At 42.4% G+C, this 16871-nt stretch overlaps 4 protein-coding genes across 4 annotated transcripts; 2 read left to right on the top strand and 2 right to left on the bottom strand.

The window, feature by feature from the left end:
- Positions 1 to 15: 15 nt before the first annotated feature.
- On the bottom strand, positions 16 to 1801 carry admp (anti-dorsalizing morphogenic protein). Its single transcript, XM_067253833.1, has 5 exons — positions 1507 to 1801; positions 1240 to 1376; positions 1002 to 1124; positions 713 to 899; positions 16 to 556 (listed from the first exon to the last, which is right to left on the bottom strand). Exons 1-5 carry the CDS (start codon positions 1799 to 1801, stop codon positions 126 to 128), a joined length of 1173 nt encoding a protein of 390 aa, XP_067109934.1. The 3' UTR covers positions 16 to 125.
- A 1647-nt stretch (positions 1802 to 3448) lies between these two features.
- Positions 3449 to 7443, bottom strand: pnhd (pinhead). Its single transcript, XM_067253074.1, has 7 exons — positions 7389 to 7443; positions 6752 to 6847; positions 6402 to 6541; positions 5610 to 5886; positions 4986 to 5167; positions 3986 to 4044; positions 3449 to 3599 (listed from the first exon to the last, which is right to left on the bottom strand). The coding sequence occupies exons 1-7, from the start codon at positions 7441 to 7443 to the stop codon at positions 3449 to 3451; spliced, it is 960 nt and encodes a 319-aa protein (XP_067109175.1).
- A 1835-nt stretch (positions 7444 to 9278) lies between these two features.
- Positions 9279 to 12790, top strand: LOC136958929 (serine/threonine-protein kinase NIM1-like). Its single transcript, XM_067253072.1, has 4 exons — positions 9279 to 9326; positions 10561 to 10837; positions 11541 to 11809; positions 12032 to 12790. Exons 1-4 carry the CDS (start codon positions 9279 to 9281, stop codon positions 12788 to 12790), a joined length of 1353 nt encoding a protein of 450 aa, XP_067109173.1.
- A 1271-nt stretch (positions 12791 to 14061) lies between these two features.
- si:ch211-284o19.8 (protein lifeguard 1) lies at positions 14062 to 16765 on the top strand. Its single transcript, XM_067252964.1, has 6 exons — positions 14062 to 14272; positions 14379 to 14473; positions 14600 to 14800; positions 15192 to 15320; positions 15652 to 15795; positions 15956 to 16765. The coding sequence occupies exons 1-6, from the start codon at positions 14062 to 14064 to the stop codon at positions 16088 to 16090; spliced, it is 915 nt and encodes a 304-aa protein (XP_067109065.1). The 3' UTR covers positions 16091 to 16765.
- Positions 16766 to 16871: the final 106 nt, after the last annotated feature.

Below are 16871 nucleotides of genomic sequence, written 5' to 3'. Positions count from 1 at the left end.
GACACCCGCAGAGAGGCTGCCTCAGTGACACCCGCAGAGAGGCTGCCTCAGTGACAGCCGCAGAGAGGCTGCCTCAGTGACACCCGCAGAGAGGCTGCCTCAGTGACACCCGCAGAGAGGCTGCCTCAGTGACAGCCACAGCTCCCTGCCACCATGTCGTCGTACTGCTTCAGCACCACGTTCTCCTCGTCGTCGAAGTAGAGCAGGTTGATGGAGAAGAGCTTGTCGGGTACGCAGCACGGCGTCTCGATGCCCTTGGTCAGCTTGAGGGCATTGATGATGGACTGGACGGTGGCGTGGTTGGTAGGCCTCATGTTCTGGCCCAGCGGGAAGGGGCAGGAGCCTTTGCAGTGGTAGGCGTTGTAACCCCGCGGAGACACGATCCAACCGGACCAGCCGATCTCCTCAAAGTCCACGTAGAGCGGCTGGCGCTGGCAGTAGGTTTTCTCGCCTTCGTCCTCGCCCCCGTAGTCCGAGGCGCGGGCGCTACGGCGGGCAGCTGCTGGCATGGGTAGATGTGGCAGGCTGGGGGGCGCGGGGCTATCATTGAGATCTGGTGGGCGAAAGAAAGATTTTAGGAAACCGCTCGTAAAAAACTACAAAAATGATCATTTCTATATTGGATTTCTAACATATTGGATCTTTAACATGTGATTCAATAGAAATACAATACAAATAGCAGAGGGAATCAGTCTTGGTGTCCTACTTTTTATGTGCTCGACTGAGGCTGAACGGCGGCCGTCGTCAGTGAAGAGGACCAGCATAGGCTGCTTGCTCTGGTGATGATTGCGACCCAAAGCAAAGCGAACAACCTTCGTGTCCATCTGGTTTCCTCCCAGAGTTTTCACCGTCACCATCAGCCCCAAGTTGCTACCTTCGTCCGTCATCCAAGAGCGTACCTTTATAGATGGGGTTTATGTTGGTTAAGGATGTATTCAGTGCTAATTCGCAGGGACATTGAGAGAGTACAGGATAAAACATTGAATGTAATAATGACTTACTGCTTGTGTAATAGTGAAGACCTCCCAGCCAGTGGAGTGTACAGGGATTAGTCGAGAGGATAGCAGCTTTTTTCCCTGAGTCATGTTCCTTTTGGTAGTATCAAGGACCTGATAAACACTGACCTGTTGGATTGGAATTAATTAAACATTGGGTCTGCTTTCTTTTCTCGAGTTACTGATTTTAGGTTAGACACTGAGTTCACTTAGAAAACAGCTTGCCACACAAACGTCACATTACCTGGCAGAAATGATATCTGTTAAAATGCGATGAAGCCTGTGGTCGCAACTTGAATAGATGGAGTTCAGCAGTAAGAACTTTCTCACTTCTGGCAACCGTGGACAAATTAAACAGAAATTCGACTTGTTCGCTGTGCACTGAAAAGAAAATTTGAAATATTAATGCAAAAGAAAACAAAAGAGGATGCATAACGGTTATCAAATATCAAAATGAAACAGGTGTCAGCGGCTTGATGAAATGCCGCAAATAAGATTTAAATAGCCTTACATTTGTCGAAGAAACTGCGAACTGTATTCCCCTCAAGAAGGTAGGGATCTTTAGTGACGCCGTCCACATCTGCAACAGTGTTATACAAGTCAAGCATGTACTGAGGGGGTTGTTTGTGACCTCGAGGAAGAGGTGGATCCTCCATTCCGAACACCTCAAGGAGCCGTTTAATGGCCGCAGACCGGACCTCTTTGGATTCGTTCTCTACAGCAAAAGGATTGTCAAAATATTCCAGTGAAGGCCTTGCAACAGCAAAGCCCATGATAGTGGAAACAAACGCCACAAAAGCAGCCATCATCTCAGAATTAAGAATCATGGTTTCTGGTTCCTTGTGCACGAGTGTCCACACTCATTCAAACGGAAGGTCTCAGTTGGAGTGACTGGAGAGCTTTGGAAGCTCTAGGTTTTATATCAAATGCTCCTGTATTGTCCACATGTCCGCAAACCCTCGGTCAACAGCAATAAAGATGCTATTTAGTCGCAAATGTAAATCAACCATCAGCGAATGTAAAGGAAGGCTAATGGTTGTGTTAACAAGGTGTGAACCATATTGTGTATTTTCTTCAGGCCGTTACCCCCAACGTCTGACAAATAGGCTAAGAATCAAATAAACGAGTTATAGGGCCTATCTTCTAAAACGATTCTATAAATAGGCTACACAGATAACGATGGGATATTAAATTGGTTTTTGAATTGAATTTACAATGGCAGAAAACAAAATATTCCCCCAAAATATGAATTAGATCTAAATGGCTCACTTTGAGGAAGTTTCCTCACCATAGGAGGTTAACGTCCTCAGAATGGATCCATTAATTTAGAATAATGGGGTTAATGTCTTACAGGAATACCAATTATCTTGATAAACACAGGGAGAAGGTATTCTATTTTGGAGTCTTGGCTCCACGTCGTTTCCATGCAAATCTGTCCCTGGTTAGGTCCTACAACCGGCTAATTCATAGATTTAGTTTTTTACAGTTATGAAGCGATTGTCTTTCTATACTTTTGACAACGGTTTTTGTTAATCTACATTTGAACTTAAATATAACCAAGAATATAAAACAATAATTTATGGGGACACAATAAGCTATAGTGCATATAGTCTGTCATGGTTCAGTATTCTATTTCATGTCTCATCACGCATGAGACATGAACAGCTTTTAGGCAGGCCTGCTGACACAGTTGAAAGGAATTAAAACTGTCCAAAGTTAAAGAATTAATGTGGTCATCGCCACATTGATGGTAGGCGGCATTTTCTTGAAAGTGTTTGTTAAACATGCCAACATCCAACATCAAAAACGTTCATTTTACGACGGAACACTTTACTTCTAAGTTATAAATCACCATCAAAGATGCTGTATCACACGTAGGGCCTATAGCCCACACTAAAAGCCAAATTGTTGTTTCACAAGTAGACATGAACACGAGGGACAATTAACGAACAGTACACGTGTGAGTCATCTAAAACAGCAGGTAGGCCTAAATATTCCCTTGGCCACATCCACCAACGTTATTTTAATATACATTTACTTGGTTAAAGGTAAGGTCATGTCTCTATTTTTCCCATGTTTTCTTTCATCCCTTACCAAGAAACCCATCTTAAACAGCTTTAGTAGACTACAATGTATCAAAAGGTATTCAGTACAATTGTAACATAGTTTGCCCCTTCTTGGTAGCTGACACATTTGTGATAAGACCTGATATGTAAGTGCACAATACAGTACAACAGTTATTCAAATAAATTTTATTTACAAAATTACTTTATACATATATTACATATATAACAATAATATCTTGAGTAAATTGTTGCAATGAACTTTGGCGTTGTTCCAGAAAATCTGCTGTTAGCAGACAGCTACCACTTATGAACAAAGACGATTTCCAAAGTGTCAAAGACTTGAAGTTGAGGCATGGTCTCTCTGCAGTCCAGTGGAAGGTGCAATGCTCAGGGCTGGCAAAAACAAGAGGTAATGGAGAGAACGGTGCGTATTTCCCCATGTTGGTCACGGAAAATGTGACTTTCGTTGCCTTGAGGAACACAGGAGTTGGCTGGCCTGTCAGCCCATAGCTGGCACTGGTCTGGATCGGAGGGACTCCTTTGGTGAAGAAAGACAGACTTTTAGAATGTGACCATAGTACCTCAGAAGTGGACTGACAAGAGTTACTGTGAATGCTCCAATCTACTGTACACTATATCTGCACTGATCTGTATACAGTTACGTTTTGACACATTTCAACACAATGGCAATTTTAAGGTTGCTAAAACATGTCTTATAAAAAAGAAACAAAATCTAAAATACTACAATGTTCAATTAAATATAAATGTAAGCTATAGGAGTGTCCACTGGGCATAGAACAAGCGATGTTTAGCCACAAACACTTCAACTTTTATGGGTGTTCCTAGGTGTTAGAACTAACAAGCAGTTGGGGTGAGAGTGAGGAGGAGGGAGGGTGCTGTGCCAACAGCTGTGCTCATGCTTACCTGAGAAGGCAACGGTTTCCTGTGGTGCAGCTTCCCAAACATCTGCCCACATCTATTTCCTGTGGAAAATTAGCAACACAGAGACAAGGCAATCAGCTCACCACATGCCGCAAATATTGGTCTGGTTGTGGGGGGTGTGTGGGGGGGGCTAAATGGGGTGGGATTTTCTACTTAGTAAGTGCTTTGATTTGACACCTGCAGTGACCATTTGTGTTTGCTCACCTCGCACCTTTTGTGAGAGGGGTGGCAGACAGTCTCAATTCAAACTGAATTCCTTCTTATTCTGAGTAGCAAATTAAGGACAACATATCCTCTAAACATTCTCAACATTGATTTGAGTTTAATATTATTATCCATGTGAATGTTTCTAAACTGTGAGTGAAACCTGTTTAAGAAACTAATAGTCTCTTATATAGTCTTTTATGTCCTATGCCATTTTACTATGCCTGTTTCCAGGAAGTGTAACGTGGGGATATATAATGTTTTTTTTATTGAATTTTATTTAATTCAAGTTATACTTTGTTGCAAGTGTGTTACCATTTGTTACATAGACACACACAACAAAGCTAACTTAGTATAACAAATTCTAATAAAAACTGGATTTTCCTTTTGAAGCAAGGGTTTTAGACTTGAGAGACATCCTAACATATCGGCCTGTGTATTGGCATGAGTGTTTCAAGTGAACAGAAGACTATGGGGCACATCCTATAGCTTTTCACAGATGGTTACATCAGACAGCATGAACCGTGCCAACCAACTAAATTGGATTAGAATGTCTGGGAGGGAAATGAATTCACAATTAGAGTTGCCTTGTTACTGTGTCTGACACCCATGTTAGAATCATGAACTCCCTTGTTCCTTGATCACAGGGATAGACGGTGTGAAATCTAATTAAATCAAAGAGGTCAAGCTATTAATCAGAACTACTGAGACTGCCTTTTGAAAGTGATGCAATCATTCATGATAAGAATATACAAGTGAAACAGAATCTTTAGCCCACCTTCAGCCTCTCCTGTTTGACTCCATCTGCACTGTCGATGATCTCATAGTAGTATTCCAAATATGGAACCCTGTAGCAGTTCTCCTTGAGCTCACATGCCTCCACAGTCTGGATGAGGTCCACTTTGTTGGGGGTCTCCACAAGGGCAGAGTCAAACTTTGTGGGAATACAGGAGAATCCCTCTGAAAATGATAGATATGTGGTTTGAAGATATGGGACATTTATTTGGGCCACAGAACATTATTATTTCAGAATCAGGAACTTATTTAATCTATTTACTTTTTGCTGACTTGGCTTAAGACTTGGTGAACTGTTGAAAATGGGCATTGATGTTTAATAGTCACACCAGCTGAAATATTAAGGAATTGACTTATCCATTTAAGCCCATACACTGCAGAAATTAGTCTTTTGGCTGTTTTTGTCTGATCATCTATCTCAGTGCCTGTATCTTACAGTTAGTTTGATTAAAAAACAAACTGGCATAGTACAGTAAGTCATTTGAGTAAGGTGTCGTTTGACTTCTAAATCACCAGAGATAGGTAAGCTACAGAAGGTCAAAATAGTATTTGTGTCATTAGTTTCTGTGTGTTGAGACTGTAGACCTACGTGGAGTGCATAGCCTACCTGAAAACCCCTTGGATCTGGAGCATCCTCCTACGTCAATAACGGTCTCGTACGGGGTTTCGTAAAAGTACGTTTTGAGCACAGGTACTCGGACACATTGGGACAGTTTGGTTTCACATTGGCATTCTTCGATGACCTCCACTTCCCGCAGACCTTCAAACAACAGAACCCGTTCCACTCTCATTCCGGTTGGCTCACAAATGTGGTTTCTTCCACAAGACGGGACGTGGCCCAAACTTTCCGGACTTTCTCGAGTCGCTGGTTCGCGCACCTTAACCTTTTGTAGAAAAATAGCAAAATAGCAAAGCAGATGACATCCCCGCAGATATTTCTAAATTGAAATGTGTTTATGCATCCTTATGTGAAAATAATAATATGTTCCCATAACAAGCATATTGGCCTAGAAAAATATAGATGGGTAATATATTCTGTGACTTCACAAGAAGCCCTTTGCAACAGTGTAAAATTATGCTTGAATAAAACGGAACATCAGGTTTTGCACAAACTTGTTGAGTCCATGCACGTTGTCATTAAATAAAAAAGAGGGGCACACCAAATACTAAGATATTCTGAATATCTATTTCAGATTGTTAAACTGATATGACAATTTGTAAAGAAATTGTATAGCTGCTATAAACATATATTGATCGAAAGGAGAAACACATATACATACATGTACGCATGTAAATATTTTATATACAGCAACGTAAAGACTTAAATATAGCATTTCATTCAATGGCACTGGATCGCCCCCTTGTGGTCTTCTGCGAAATTGTGTATCCCATCGCCTACCTTTTTACTCCTGAGGTACTCCAGCATTGAGGTGTGTTTGGAATATCCCTGATGTCCAGACTCATGCGAGGTCCTTGGTGTACCACCACAATGTGACCTGCACATTCCCATATCCACATTAACAGGTCTTCCAGATATATCTAAGGAGAAGAAAACATAGATATTACATTAAATATTAAAAGGGATACAACTTTCCATGAATAATGGATTATATGTTCCATTCTTGCAAACTGGATGGCAAAGGGCTTGCAGGTAGAATGCTTATTACTCTAAATAAATAAAAATGTAACGGTATAAAAAGTCTAAATTCTACTTTAGATAATAGTTCTCAAAAGTAAATGATTGTTTACCTTGTCCAATGTAAACAAAGTGACTTTGTCTTTTGCAGCATGCCCTCTGTGTGAACAGGTTTTGCTGCTCAGCAGGCTTGCTCAGCACTGCAGACACTGGAGGAAGGGAGCACAGATAGACACACATCAGTGGATGTTACACTTGACAGTAACACAGACAGATCTTCAAGACTTCCTCTTCAGTTGTTCAATATAATTACAAGGACATAAAACATGAAATATTCAAAATGAAACGTAGGAATATTGCACACGATTTGATATCATGTTCTACATGTAAAACTTTCAGTGAAATATAATTGAATAAAACCCTATAGTTGAAAAATATTGAACTGGAATGAAAAAACGATGTTGACAAGAGTGCAAATAGCCAAGATGCTTACAAAAACATTGCCAACATAGGCAATTTATCTGATGTCTAATATGGAACCTCGGAAGCAAACTTATTCGTATTAGTCACACAGAACATTTCGCAGCACTTTTCTAAGCACCCTCTTTCACTCGAACTAATGTCGTCAACTCTGACAATAAAGTAGTGAGCACCATCTCAAAAGACTCGAGAAAAGTTAGCCTGTCCATTGACATCCCCGACCTTAACACATCATTGAGGTGAAATGGGAGAAAAACCAACAGTACTTACACCCTTGATGAAGAGCAAACAGAAGCATGAGCAGGCAAGGCTGCAGTATATCCATGGCTGTAGTCCTTACAGTAGGAGAACAGCTGCCAGAGTGTCCCTTCTGGCTCCAACACCCTCTCTGATATTTATACAAGCTCTTGCTTTGGCCCCAAATGTCACCCAGGGAACAAGGCTCCCAAGTGGAGCTAATCAAATTTCCACTCCAGGCTGAAACCTTGTGTCTTTAGGCGGAGATCTACTTCAAAGGCTGTCTCCAAAGTATTGGGGCTTAGCATCGACTGGCCTGCTTCTGCCCTGGGTTGGGAGTGTGTGTGTTGACCGGGCCCAACCTCTCCTTAATGAAGTGCTTAAGTAGGCTTGAGCCATTCAGCGGCTCTCATTCAAAGGCATTCATCATCTTTTATCTTAAGGAAAGGTGTTTAGCACCAGGACATAAAACAGAACCTGTCCTAAGCACGTAAACAGGATCAGCATGTGGGAGGAGCCCTCTCAGTGGGGCACCAGCACCATTGTGTTTATTCAACGTGGCACCAAATGGTCCGTTTTTTCTCAAAGCAGTGTAAGTCTCTAGAATCCCAGGTCTGTCCCTTTCTCTCTGTCTCTCTTTCTTTCTTTCTCTGTTTCTCTCTTACTCCCTCACAATTTAATCACTCTTATTTTTATTCTCTCTCTCAAGACTGTTCTCTTGAAATGTGCATAGGGGTAGACCAAGATGTAATCCACTAGGCCTTTCCAAGATCTTTCCATGTCTCCCCAAATAGCTCCACAAAGTTGGATTTCAGTACAAAAAGTCTTTGTGTGGATCATCTCGTCATAGTGGTGTTAAACCCATTAATCTACGTAATAGTCAGTCTTTGATGTATTTTCTTGATTCTGGATCAACTCAGATGAGGGGGATTAGGTAATCACCTCCACATTCACACCTTGATTAGGCTGATACCCAAGTTTCTGTTTTTGCTCTCCCTTTAGCAAACTAGAGCTGGTTGTTCAACCAAACATTTACAATCCAACCCAGTTACTTATCCTAGTTCACTCATATTCAATGTTGACAAAGAGTTGACAACATTATAATACTAGAAATCCCCAAATAGATTGAACCCACACAATTGTGGTAATTCCGAGTAAGACAGTTTCTTGTTTTTGTTTTTTTACATGTAATTGGATAAAATAAATACAGTAAGTAACAAATCCTGATCCTCAGTTTAAAATGTAAAGGTTACATCTTTATCATTCAAAAATATACTTTGAAAATGTCAGTTTCCTAGGTTTTATTAGAAGACCTTTTTCCTTCCATGGTTGAGCCCTTGTCTCATTTTAAGTTAAAGAAAAAAATCGAAATAGCTAAAGTGATAACAAATAGTAAAATTAAGATCAACTAAACTAAACTAACTAAAAAGTCAGAAGAACTACTATTATTTTCAGCAGAAAAAAAGCAGGAGTGAAAGTTGTATCTATCTCTGTCAATATGAAACAGTATCCATTCAAGTAGTCCATAGTGTCCTTTGACACTCAGATAAATGCTAGAAGAAAGAGTTCCTCTTCTTTATACCGTCAGGATTTATTGGTTGTATTTACATAAGTAACATAACATGTAGTAAGATACTACATGTAACAGACTGAATATTATCTGTATTTCACATGTAAACTGAATACAGTCTTCATGTATCTTTTTCATATGGAAAAGTGTCTTACCTGTTTATATGACTAAACTAAACACATATTCACACAGGGACATCTTAGTCAAATTTGACCACCCAGCTCTTTTTACCTGAACTCCTTGACAGCTTGACACCAGTCTGCTGTGCTGAAATCTGGGTCAGTCGTAAGAAGCCATAAGTTGGTCTGATATGAATGTGTGTGTGGCTACACGTGTGTCCTGCACATGCAGTGATGACTCAGTCCCTGTTCATAACTGGCAAGATTATCACTGAGCTGCTCGTCAGTTACACTGCATGGCAGTTTGCCTACTTGCTCAGCATTTGGCCTGTTTGGCCTCCTTGTCTGGGTCACTGGGTCACTGGGTGTGGGTCTGGGTCAATGGGTCACTGGATGTGGCTCTGGGTCACTGTGTGTGGGTCTGGGTCTGGGTCACTGGGTCACTGGGTATGGGTCTGGGTCTGGGTCTGGGTCACTGGGTCACTGGGTATGGGTCTGGGTCTGGCCCTTTCAAGGGGAAACAAAAGCGAGTTAAGTTGAATCTTTAACTATTAAGCTCTCCAATTAAGACTACAATCAAGTATAGTACACTAGAATAGAACACAGTTCAGTACAGAAGATGATGCTGTGACCCAGTCCCGGTGATGATCCCTTAATGTGACACGTGCGGGTAATCCTCCCAGTGTCTGTCTGTCTTTCTGCAACATGTGCCAAGTGTTAGACACATACCCATCTAGGGGTGAACCAGTCTGTCTGTGTGGGAGGAGTCCCCAAGAAGGATTACAGAAGCTTGAAACACCAGCCGTCCTGCCGGATAACTGACACTTGATCAAGACAGGAGGGGGATAGGCAGGAGGGAGAGAGGGAGCCGGAGGAGATAAGGAGGGACGGTAGCGAGAGTGTTTGTACTAGAAACTCTTCAGTAGAGGTTGCGGATTGTCCCTCCGCTCCTCAGAACTTAGTAGTAAAACAGGAGAAGATAACATCAGCCCAGACGGGTAGAGTCTGAGACCTGTGACGGACAAAGTGACCAGACAGCCTCCACTATAAACAGATGTTCTGGTCATTTGCTTGAGCATATTCTACAGGCAAGTGCCTGCTTGATACTTCTACCGGAACGGCTCTTTTCCACACCAATCAATAGTGATTGACGAGGGCCTTCTCAAAGAGCTTGGAGGGCCGCACAGGACAGCAGGGAATTTCCGGTGTCCACAGCATCAGATACAGCCCGCCAACAATGATGTCTGCGAACAACCAAAAACGGGTCAAAACTGTGAAAAATAACAACGCCATAAAAGGAAGCGTGCTATGTGAGTACAGACATTAATGACTGATGTCTCATCGACATTACTTAAATACTTGGTTTTATTGTCATGCTCTCATCCTCTCTCATCCTCTCTCTCTCTCTCTCTCTCTCTCTCTCTCTCTCTCTCTCTCTCTCTCTCTCTCTCTCTCTCTCTCTCTCTCTCTCTCAGGCAAACAGGCTCAGAAGAACACAGCGCCACGCCATGCCCAGGTGTTCCCTGATGAAAAGGAAAAACAGAAGGAAAGGAAGAAGAACGACCCACATGTCAAGAACAAGGAGAACATACTGAAGTCTGCGCCAGCCGCGGATGTGCAACAGGTGAAATCGCACACAGCGCTCGAGAGGGCATTGTACGACCTGTCACACACAGAGCGGGTGATGAACGACGTCATTCTGGGACGGAGGGTGGCGTTCTATGAGTTGAGAGGAGAGATCGGATGCGGAAATTTCTCCAAGGTCAAACTGGGGATTCATGATCTGACAAAAGGTGAGACAGTCTTAAGCAAAAGTGGTTCAAATTGAACTGACTGATTCATTCTTCGAATGAAAAGGAATTGATGGTAAGAAATGTCATCATGAATTGAGTTTAGCCCATCAACTTGTTTTATGGAAGTCAATCATCAAGTTTAAACTACACAAAAAATAACGTTAGCTATAAACATGTTTTTGTAACTCAAAATCATACCAGATGGGGTGAACTCATTTTTTCTAAATGAAAGTGTAACCTTTTGATAGTTTCTGCTAAGGTGGCTTTCAGCATGTGAGGGGGGAAGGACATGTTTAAGCAGCTTCACTTGACTACTTCACTAGCAGGTACATCACCTCCACATTCAAAGTGAATGTGAAAAGTGAGTCGGCTCCTCACATGGCCACAGGGGGCAGCAGAAAGCGAGCCTGTTAAATTTTCCACACGCTGGTCTGAAGGGATCCAAACTAGGTTAATCCAGACTACAGGTGACAATTGCTTATCTCACCAACCACTCCCTATTCAACGAGTTTGTTTTATATTTGTTCCCATGTCACTGATGTTGCAGCAGACCCAGAGTAGGTTTAAACTATTAAGCATAAACTGAGAAATTGGATGAAGGAAACTAAATGTAGGCAGATCCCAACTGCACTCTTACCGTGTGTCTCACAGTCTCTCTCCACCCCTGTCTGTCTCTCCCTCTCTCATGTGTTGGGGCTCTCAGAGAGAGTGGCGGTCAAAATCCTGGATAAGATTCGGCAAGACAAGCAGTCACCCTCACTGTTTGCCTCTGAGATCTCCTGTATGGAGAGGCTGTCCCACCCTAACATAGTGTGTCTCTACGAGGTGGTAGAGACTTTCAAGCGCGTGTACCTAGTCATGGAGTACGCCAGCGGAGGAGAGCTGTTCACCCATATCACCACTAGAGGGCCCCTGTCTGACCTGGAGAGCAAGCTTGTCTTCGCCCAGGTCGTGTCAGCTGTCAAACACATGGTGAGCTTGCACCAGTGGGCTATGGCCAATGGCTCCTGTTCTTAGCATTGTTAAGGAAGATATGCAGTGATCAGTGCATAAACTGTAACACTGGTATGGATAAAAAAATGCAGATGAACAATGTTTTGTGAATCCGCCATTTTTACTGTTTGAGTTTTTGTCCCTGACCTTAGATGTTATATGGTTCAAGACGTATTTCATTTTTGTTTTCCTTTTTCCCAGCATGATAACAATATTGTGCACAGGGACCTGAAGGCAGAGAATGTGTTCTACACTACCAGCCAGTGCATTAAGGTGGGTGACTTTGGGTTCAGTAGCGTTTGTCATGCCGACGATGCCCTCCGCACCTTCTGCGGCTCTCCACCATATGCCGCTCCCGAGCTCTTCAAAAACAAAAGCTACGTTGGTCAGAACGCTGACATCTGGGCGCTGGGCATCCTGCTCTACTACATGGTGACGGCCACCTTCCCCTTCACCGCCGTCAACCTGAGCAGGCTCAAGGCCTGCATCCTCCAAGGCTCCTACACTATCCCAGCCTTTGTGCCCGAACCATGCCAGCAAGTCATCAAAGGCATCCTGAGGCCCGTGCCCGCAGACCGACTCCACATAGCACAGATCATGACAAGCAGCTGGCTGACGGGTGTAGTCTACCCTCAGGCGTACCCCAACGCTTGCCTCACGCCTGCCCCCCTGGCCGAGCCCGGGCGGACCCTGAGCCTGAGCGAGCTGGATGTGAAGGCAGCCCTCCAGGATCTGGGCATCACGGAGGCCCACCTGCTGACCCACAGCTGCCTGGACCTACGGAGTCCCATCACAGGGGCCTACCGCATCCTGCTGCATCGCATGCACAAGAGGAAGACGGTGGAGGCCATTGGCTTCAGCTCCATGTATCCCAAAAAGCTCCCTGACAGGAGGAGATGGAGCGAGACCACGGGAGCCATGGTGAAGCAGACTCCCTCGGCCATGTGTGTCATTGTGTAAAAAGAAGTACGGAAAATATTAAGTCATAAATTTTTTGTCGATATAATACAAGACAGTTTGTTGAATTGTGTTACATTTGAACATATTTGTCCTAACTGTAAATCCAATATGAAGAATCATTTATTAATTAAGTGAAGAAAATTGGTTTTACTTTTTACATACAATGTGACAAATGTGTCACATTGTGTCTCATCTTTTTAAAAATATAAGTGTGTTAAAATTTGGTTCCCTGAGAGAGAAGTGCTGTAGGTCTGTAAAATGCCTTGATATTGCAACCTCAGGGGATTGCCTTAACAAGTTCTTTATTTTGTATTGAGTGTTGCGCTAGTATTTTTTTTTACAGATATCACTATGATTGTCACTATCACAATTACATTGTGTAAAGCATGTTGAAGAGGATGAGACTTATTTATTGTATTAATTGGTTTGTCATACTTTTTTCCATCATCCGTGTCACTGTAAATAATTTGTCACATAAAAAATATGTTAAATGTATGGTGTTTTAAGTTTCTTTGTCATGTTTTGAAGTTTCCCACACATTTAACCAACTTATCTGCTAACGTTTTACATCACTTCTGGAAAATGTTACATCTAAATGCAGTACTTTCCCTGAAACTGGTACTGGAACTGAACCTTACACTCAGTTCTTTCTCTGTTCTCATTTCTTAGAAAGGATATGTACTGGTGTGGTAAGATGGGTAATTACACTTTTGGCACAACTGTTAGTTGTAAAATCCATAGCTTAGTCTTCATCCCCAGTTGGTGCCCAAGGAATTCGAAGATAAAGCACAATCAAATATTAGTTAAAAGTAAGAATTGAATGAATATCGTCTTGCTTAATACATTTCAAATCTTTCAAATGTATGTTTTGATTAAATGGGAGAATGTCAAACATGTTTGCCCATCATGAATATATGAAGTTATTTCTGATACAACAAAAACTGGTGGCTTTGTATGGAGTGTTGCACCTACACTACAGTGACCTATCAAGACCTATAAGTCCAAATCTAAATTCAGGCCTTTCAGATTTGAAATGTTCTTAGTATTAAAGTAATAATGTAATATTAAAAGTACTATGTATTGACCTTATAAATATAAAAGCAACCGGAAGCAAATTTGGAAACATACTTCTTACAACATGCCCACAAAAAACATCATCACCATCGCTCTTGCAGCATTTCCACCCTTTTTTTTGCTTACTTACGACATTGTTGACATAAAACCTGCCAAACCTTTCACATTTGTCTCAAACCTTCATTGCTCCCTCTAGAATGACAGCAACAGAGAACTACTACGCTCCCGAGGAAACTCAAGATTTCTTGAGCTCAGACGGCTTAGCATCACCTCCTTACACCTTTGAAGATACCCAATCAGATCCCACTCCAGCATGCGAGCCTCCAGCCTACTACCCACCTGATTCAGGAGCTGCCATTGATCCTACAAAGGAATATCAACCTGAACCTACACATGATGGAGACCCAGGTAAGGCATCCTCAAGTCATTTGTCAAGACGGCTTAAAATAAGGTGTGTATACTGTCAAAAAACGTGAAAAAAAAAGTGACGTGATTGTTTTTTGCCTCCGTCAAGGTTATGATAAAGACACAATAGAATCCACTCCTGAGCTGGCATCATCACCACAGCCATTTGATGATAAAACAGTTAGGAAAGCATTCATCAGGAAGGTATTGATGACCTTGATAGCTTTCTGTATATTTGAGCCTTTGTCTCAGAAAAACATAGACAACTCATCGATTACTTAAGTCAAGGCTAGTCACTGTCGTTTGCTGTCTTTTCCTTCTCTCCCCCAGGTGTTCAGCCTCGTCACCCTGCAGCTGGTGGTGACCTTCAGCATAGTGTGCGTGTTCACATTCTCCAGTGTAGTGAAGAAAGCGGTGCAGACTAACATCTGGATCTACGTCAGCTCCTATATAATCTTCCTGGTGGTCGCTTTGAGTTTGATCTGGAGCAGGTCCTTCAGTCGGAAGCATCCCTGGAATCTGGTGGGACTGGTGAGTCGCACTACAGTTTACACACGGTACACCGTCGACATATAAACATAATGAAAACTTCGAATGAGTTGTAGGTGCGGAATGTAGGTACTGTACAAGGTTTCAATTAAACAAACTGAAATAATGGGAGTCAGGTGGCTGAGCGGTTAGCGAAGCGGGTGAGTAATAAGAAGGTTGCCAGTTCGATTCCCCGGCTGTGCAAAATGACGTTGTGTCCTTGGGCAAGGCACTTCACCCTACTTGCCTCGGGGGGGATTTGTCCCTGTACTTAATGTCAGTTGCTCTGGATAAGAGCATCTGCTAAATGACTAAATGTAAATGTAAATAAGAAATGTGTTCACGGTTCGGAAGTAGTGGTAATCCTGTTTGTGTGTGTATCCTCTGACTACAGGCAGTGGTCACACTCAGCCTTTCCTTCATGACGGGCACCGTTGCCTCTTTCCACGACTCCACAGCTGTGATCATCGCTATGGGAGCCACTCTGGCCATCTCCTTTTCCATCATCCTCTTCTCCATCCAGGTCAGACAAATTCATTGGACAACAGAGCTCAAGTGATTCGAATTCAGTGATTTACTACTCAGTGTCTAAGAAGCATACTTTAGAACCAGCCCAACCCTGTGTCAGATTCAATTAGGAATATTTCATTTGAGAAAGTTCTATGTTGGGCATGACACACATCTACACACTTACTTCAATTACATTCTTTTGTCAATCCCTGTGGACTGCATGTGTACATTTAATGCCGACAGACATTCCCAAACCACTGAACGTTAACAATGAACCAATCTGGTCCATGGATGAATGGAAGTATACTTATGCTCTCTTGGTTCTCTCTCTGGGGTAATTGCAGAATTGCGTGAGCTTCTCAGTTTGTTACGGAGTCCTGCTGGTGATTTTGGTGGACCTCGTCATGTTTTTGATCTTCTGCACATTCTACTACAACAACGTTGTGCAGATCGTTTATGGATGTCTGGGAGCTCTGCTCTTTGCACTGGTAACACAACATATTCTTAAATGCTTACGCAGAAAACCACTATTGGATGATAGCAATGTACACAATACAACAATGTTTTATGCGGTATTCGTAAAGATGAATGTGATTGTTGTCTTCAGTGATTAAAGAGGACCTCTGCCTCCTCACTTGTGTCTTCCAGTTTCTCAGCGTGGACTGCCTGATGGTGGTCAGCCTGGGGCGCTACGGCCTGGACCCTGAGGAGTATGTGTTCGCCGCCCTCATCATCTACCTGGACGTCGTCATGATCTTCCTTTACATACTGGGGAAGAGATAAACACCTGGGAGAACCTCAACCCGATGCACCTGAACACACACACCCAGGGGTCAAAGGAGAGAGGACTGGGTGGCACACGAGACTTCTGTCATTCGAACCCTCCACACACCACCACACCTGGGTCGATTGCTCAAATCAATAAGGTGTTTCTAAGGGATTGAGGTACATTGAATTCATGTTACAGTTGAATCCTTTGAGACTCATCCAGTGGACTAAAGTGCACTCAAGTATTTGACAGTTGCAAGTGGTGATTGACTTAGATCTGCCACACACACACACTTCTACCAGCTGGGGCTAACATGATTACTTGGGAGATAATCTTATAATGATGCACTTTAAACACCCCCACGCACACTCCTTTGTACAGATAAAAAAGATTGTAGCACTTAACTGGATGAAGCCTAGCCCCCCTACAATAGTTCAGTGGATACAAAAAGTCAGACAGGTCAGTACAATGGAAAATATCTTCAGTTTAAAGTACCTATATTCGTGCGGAGATGGACAACTGTCTTCTTCTTTACCTAACTTAAGAATATCAATCTGACTAGCATGTGATGGATCTCTGTAACATTACCCTACCTGTATGTAGACAATGTAGAATGACTGAAGCCCAACCTTAAGGTGACTTTGTTTTTGTTTTGTTCAATGTGTGTTTTTTATTTTATGGTTGATGTTGTAAATAAAGTTAAAAAATAAAATGTAAAAAAGATTCCCAATGATGTGACTCTACAATTAGATTACCTTATGAGAAATGTTGGTTACAGTTTATACATTACATGGT

Source organism: Osmerus mordax, chromosome 16 (assembly GCF_038355195.1).
Source record: "Osmerus mordax isolate fOsmMor3 chromosome 16, fOsmMor3.pri, whole genome shotgun sequence".
Lineage (NCBI taxonomy): Eukaryota > Metazoa > Chordata > Actinopteri > Osmeriformes > Osmeridae > Osmerus > Osmerus mordax.
This window is presented reverse-complemented; position numbering and strand designations above follow the sequence as displayed.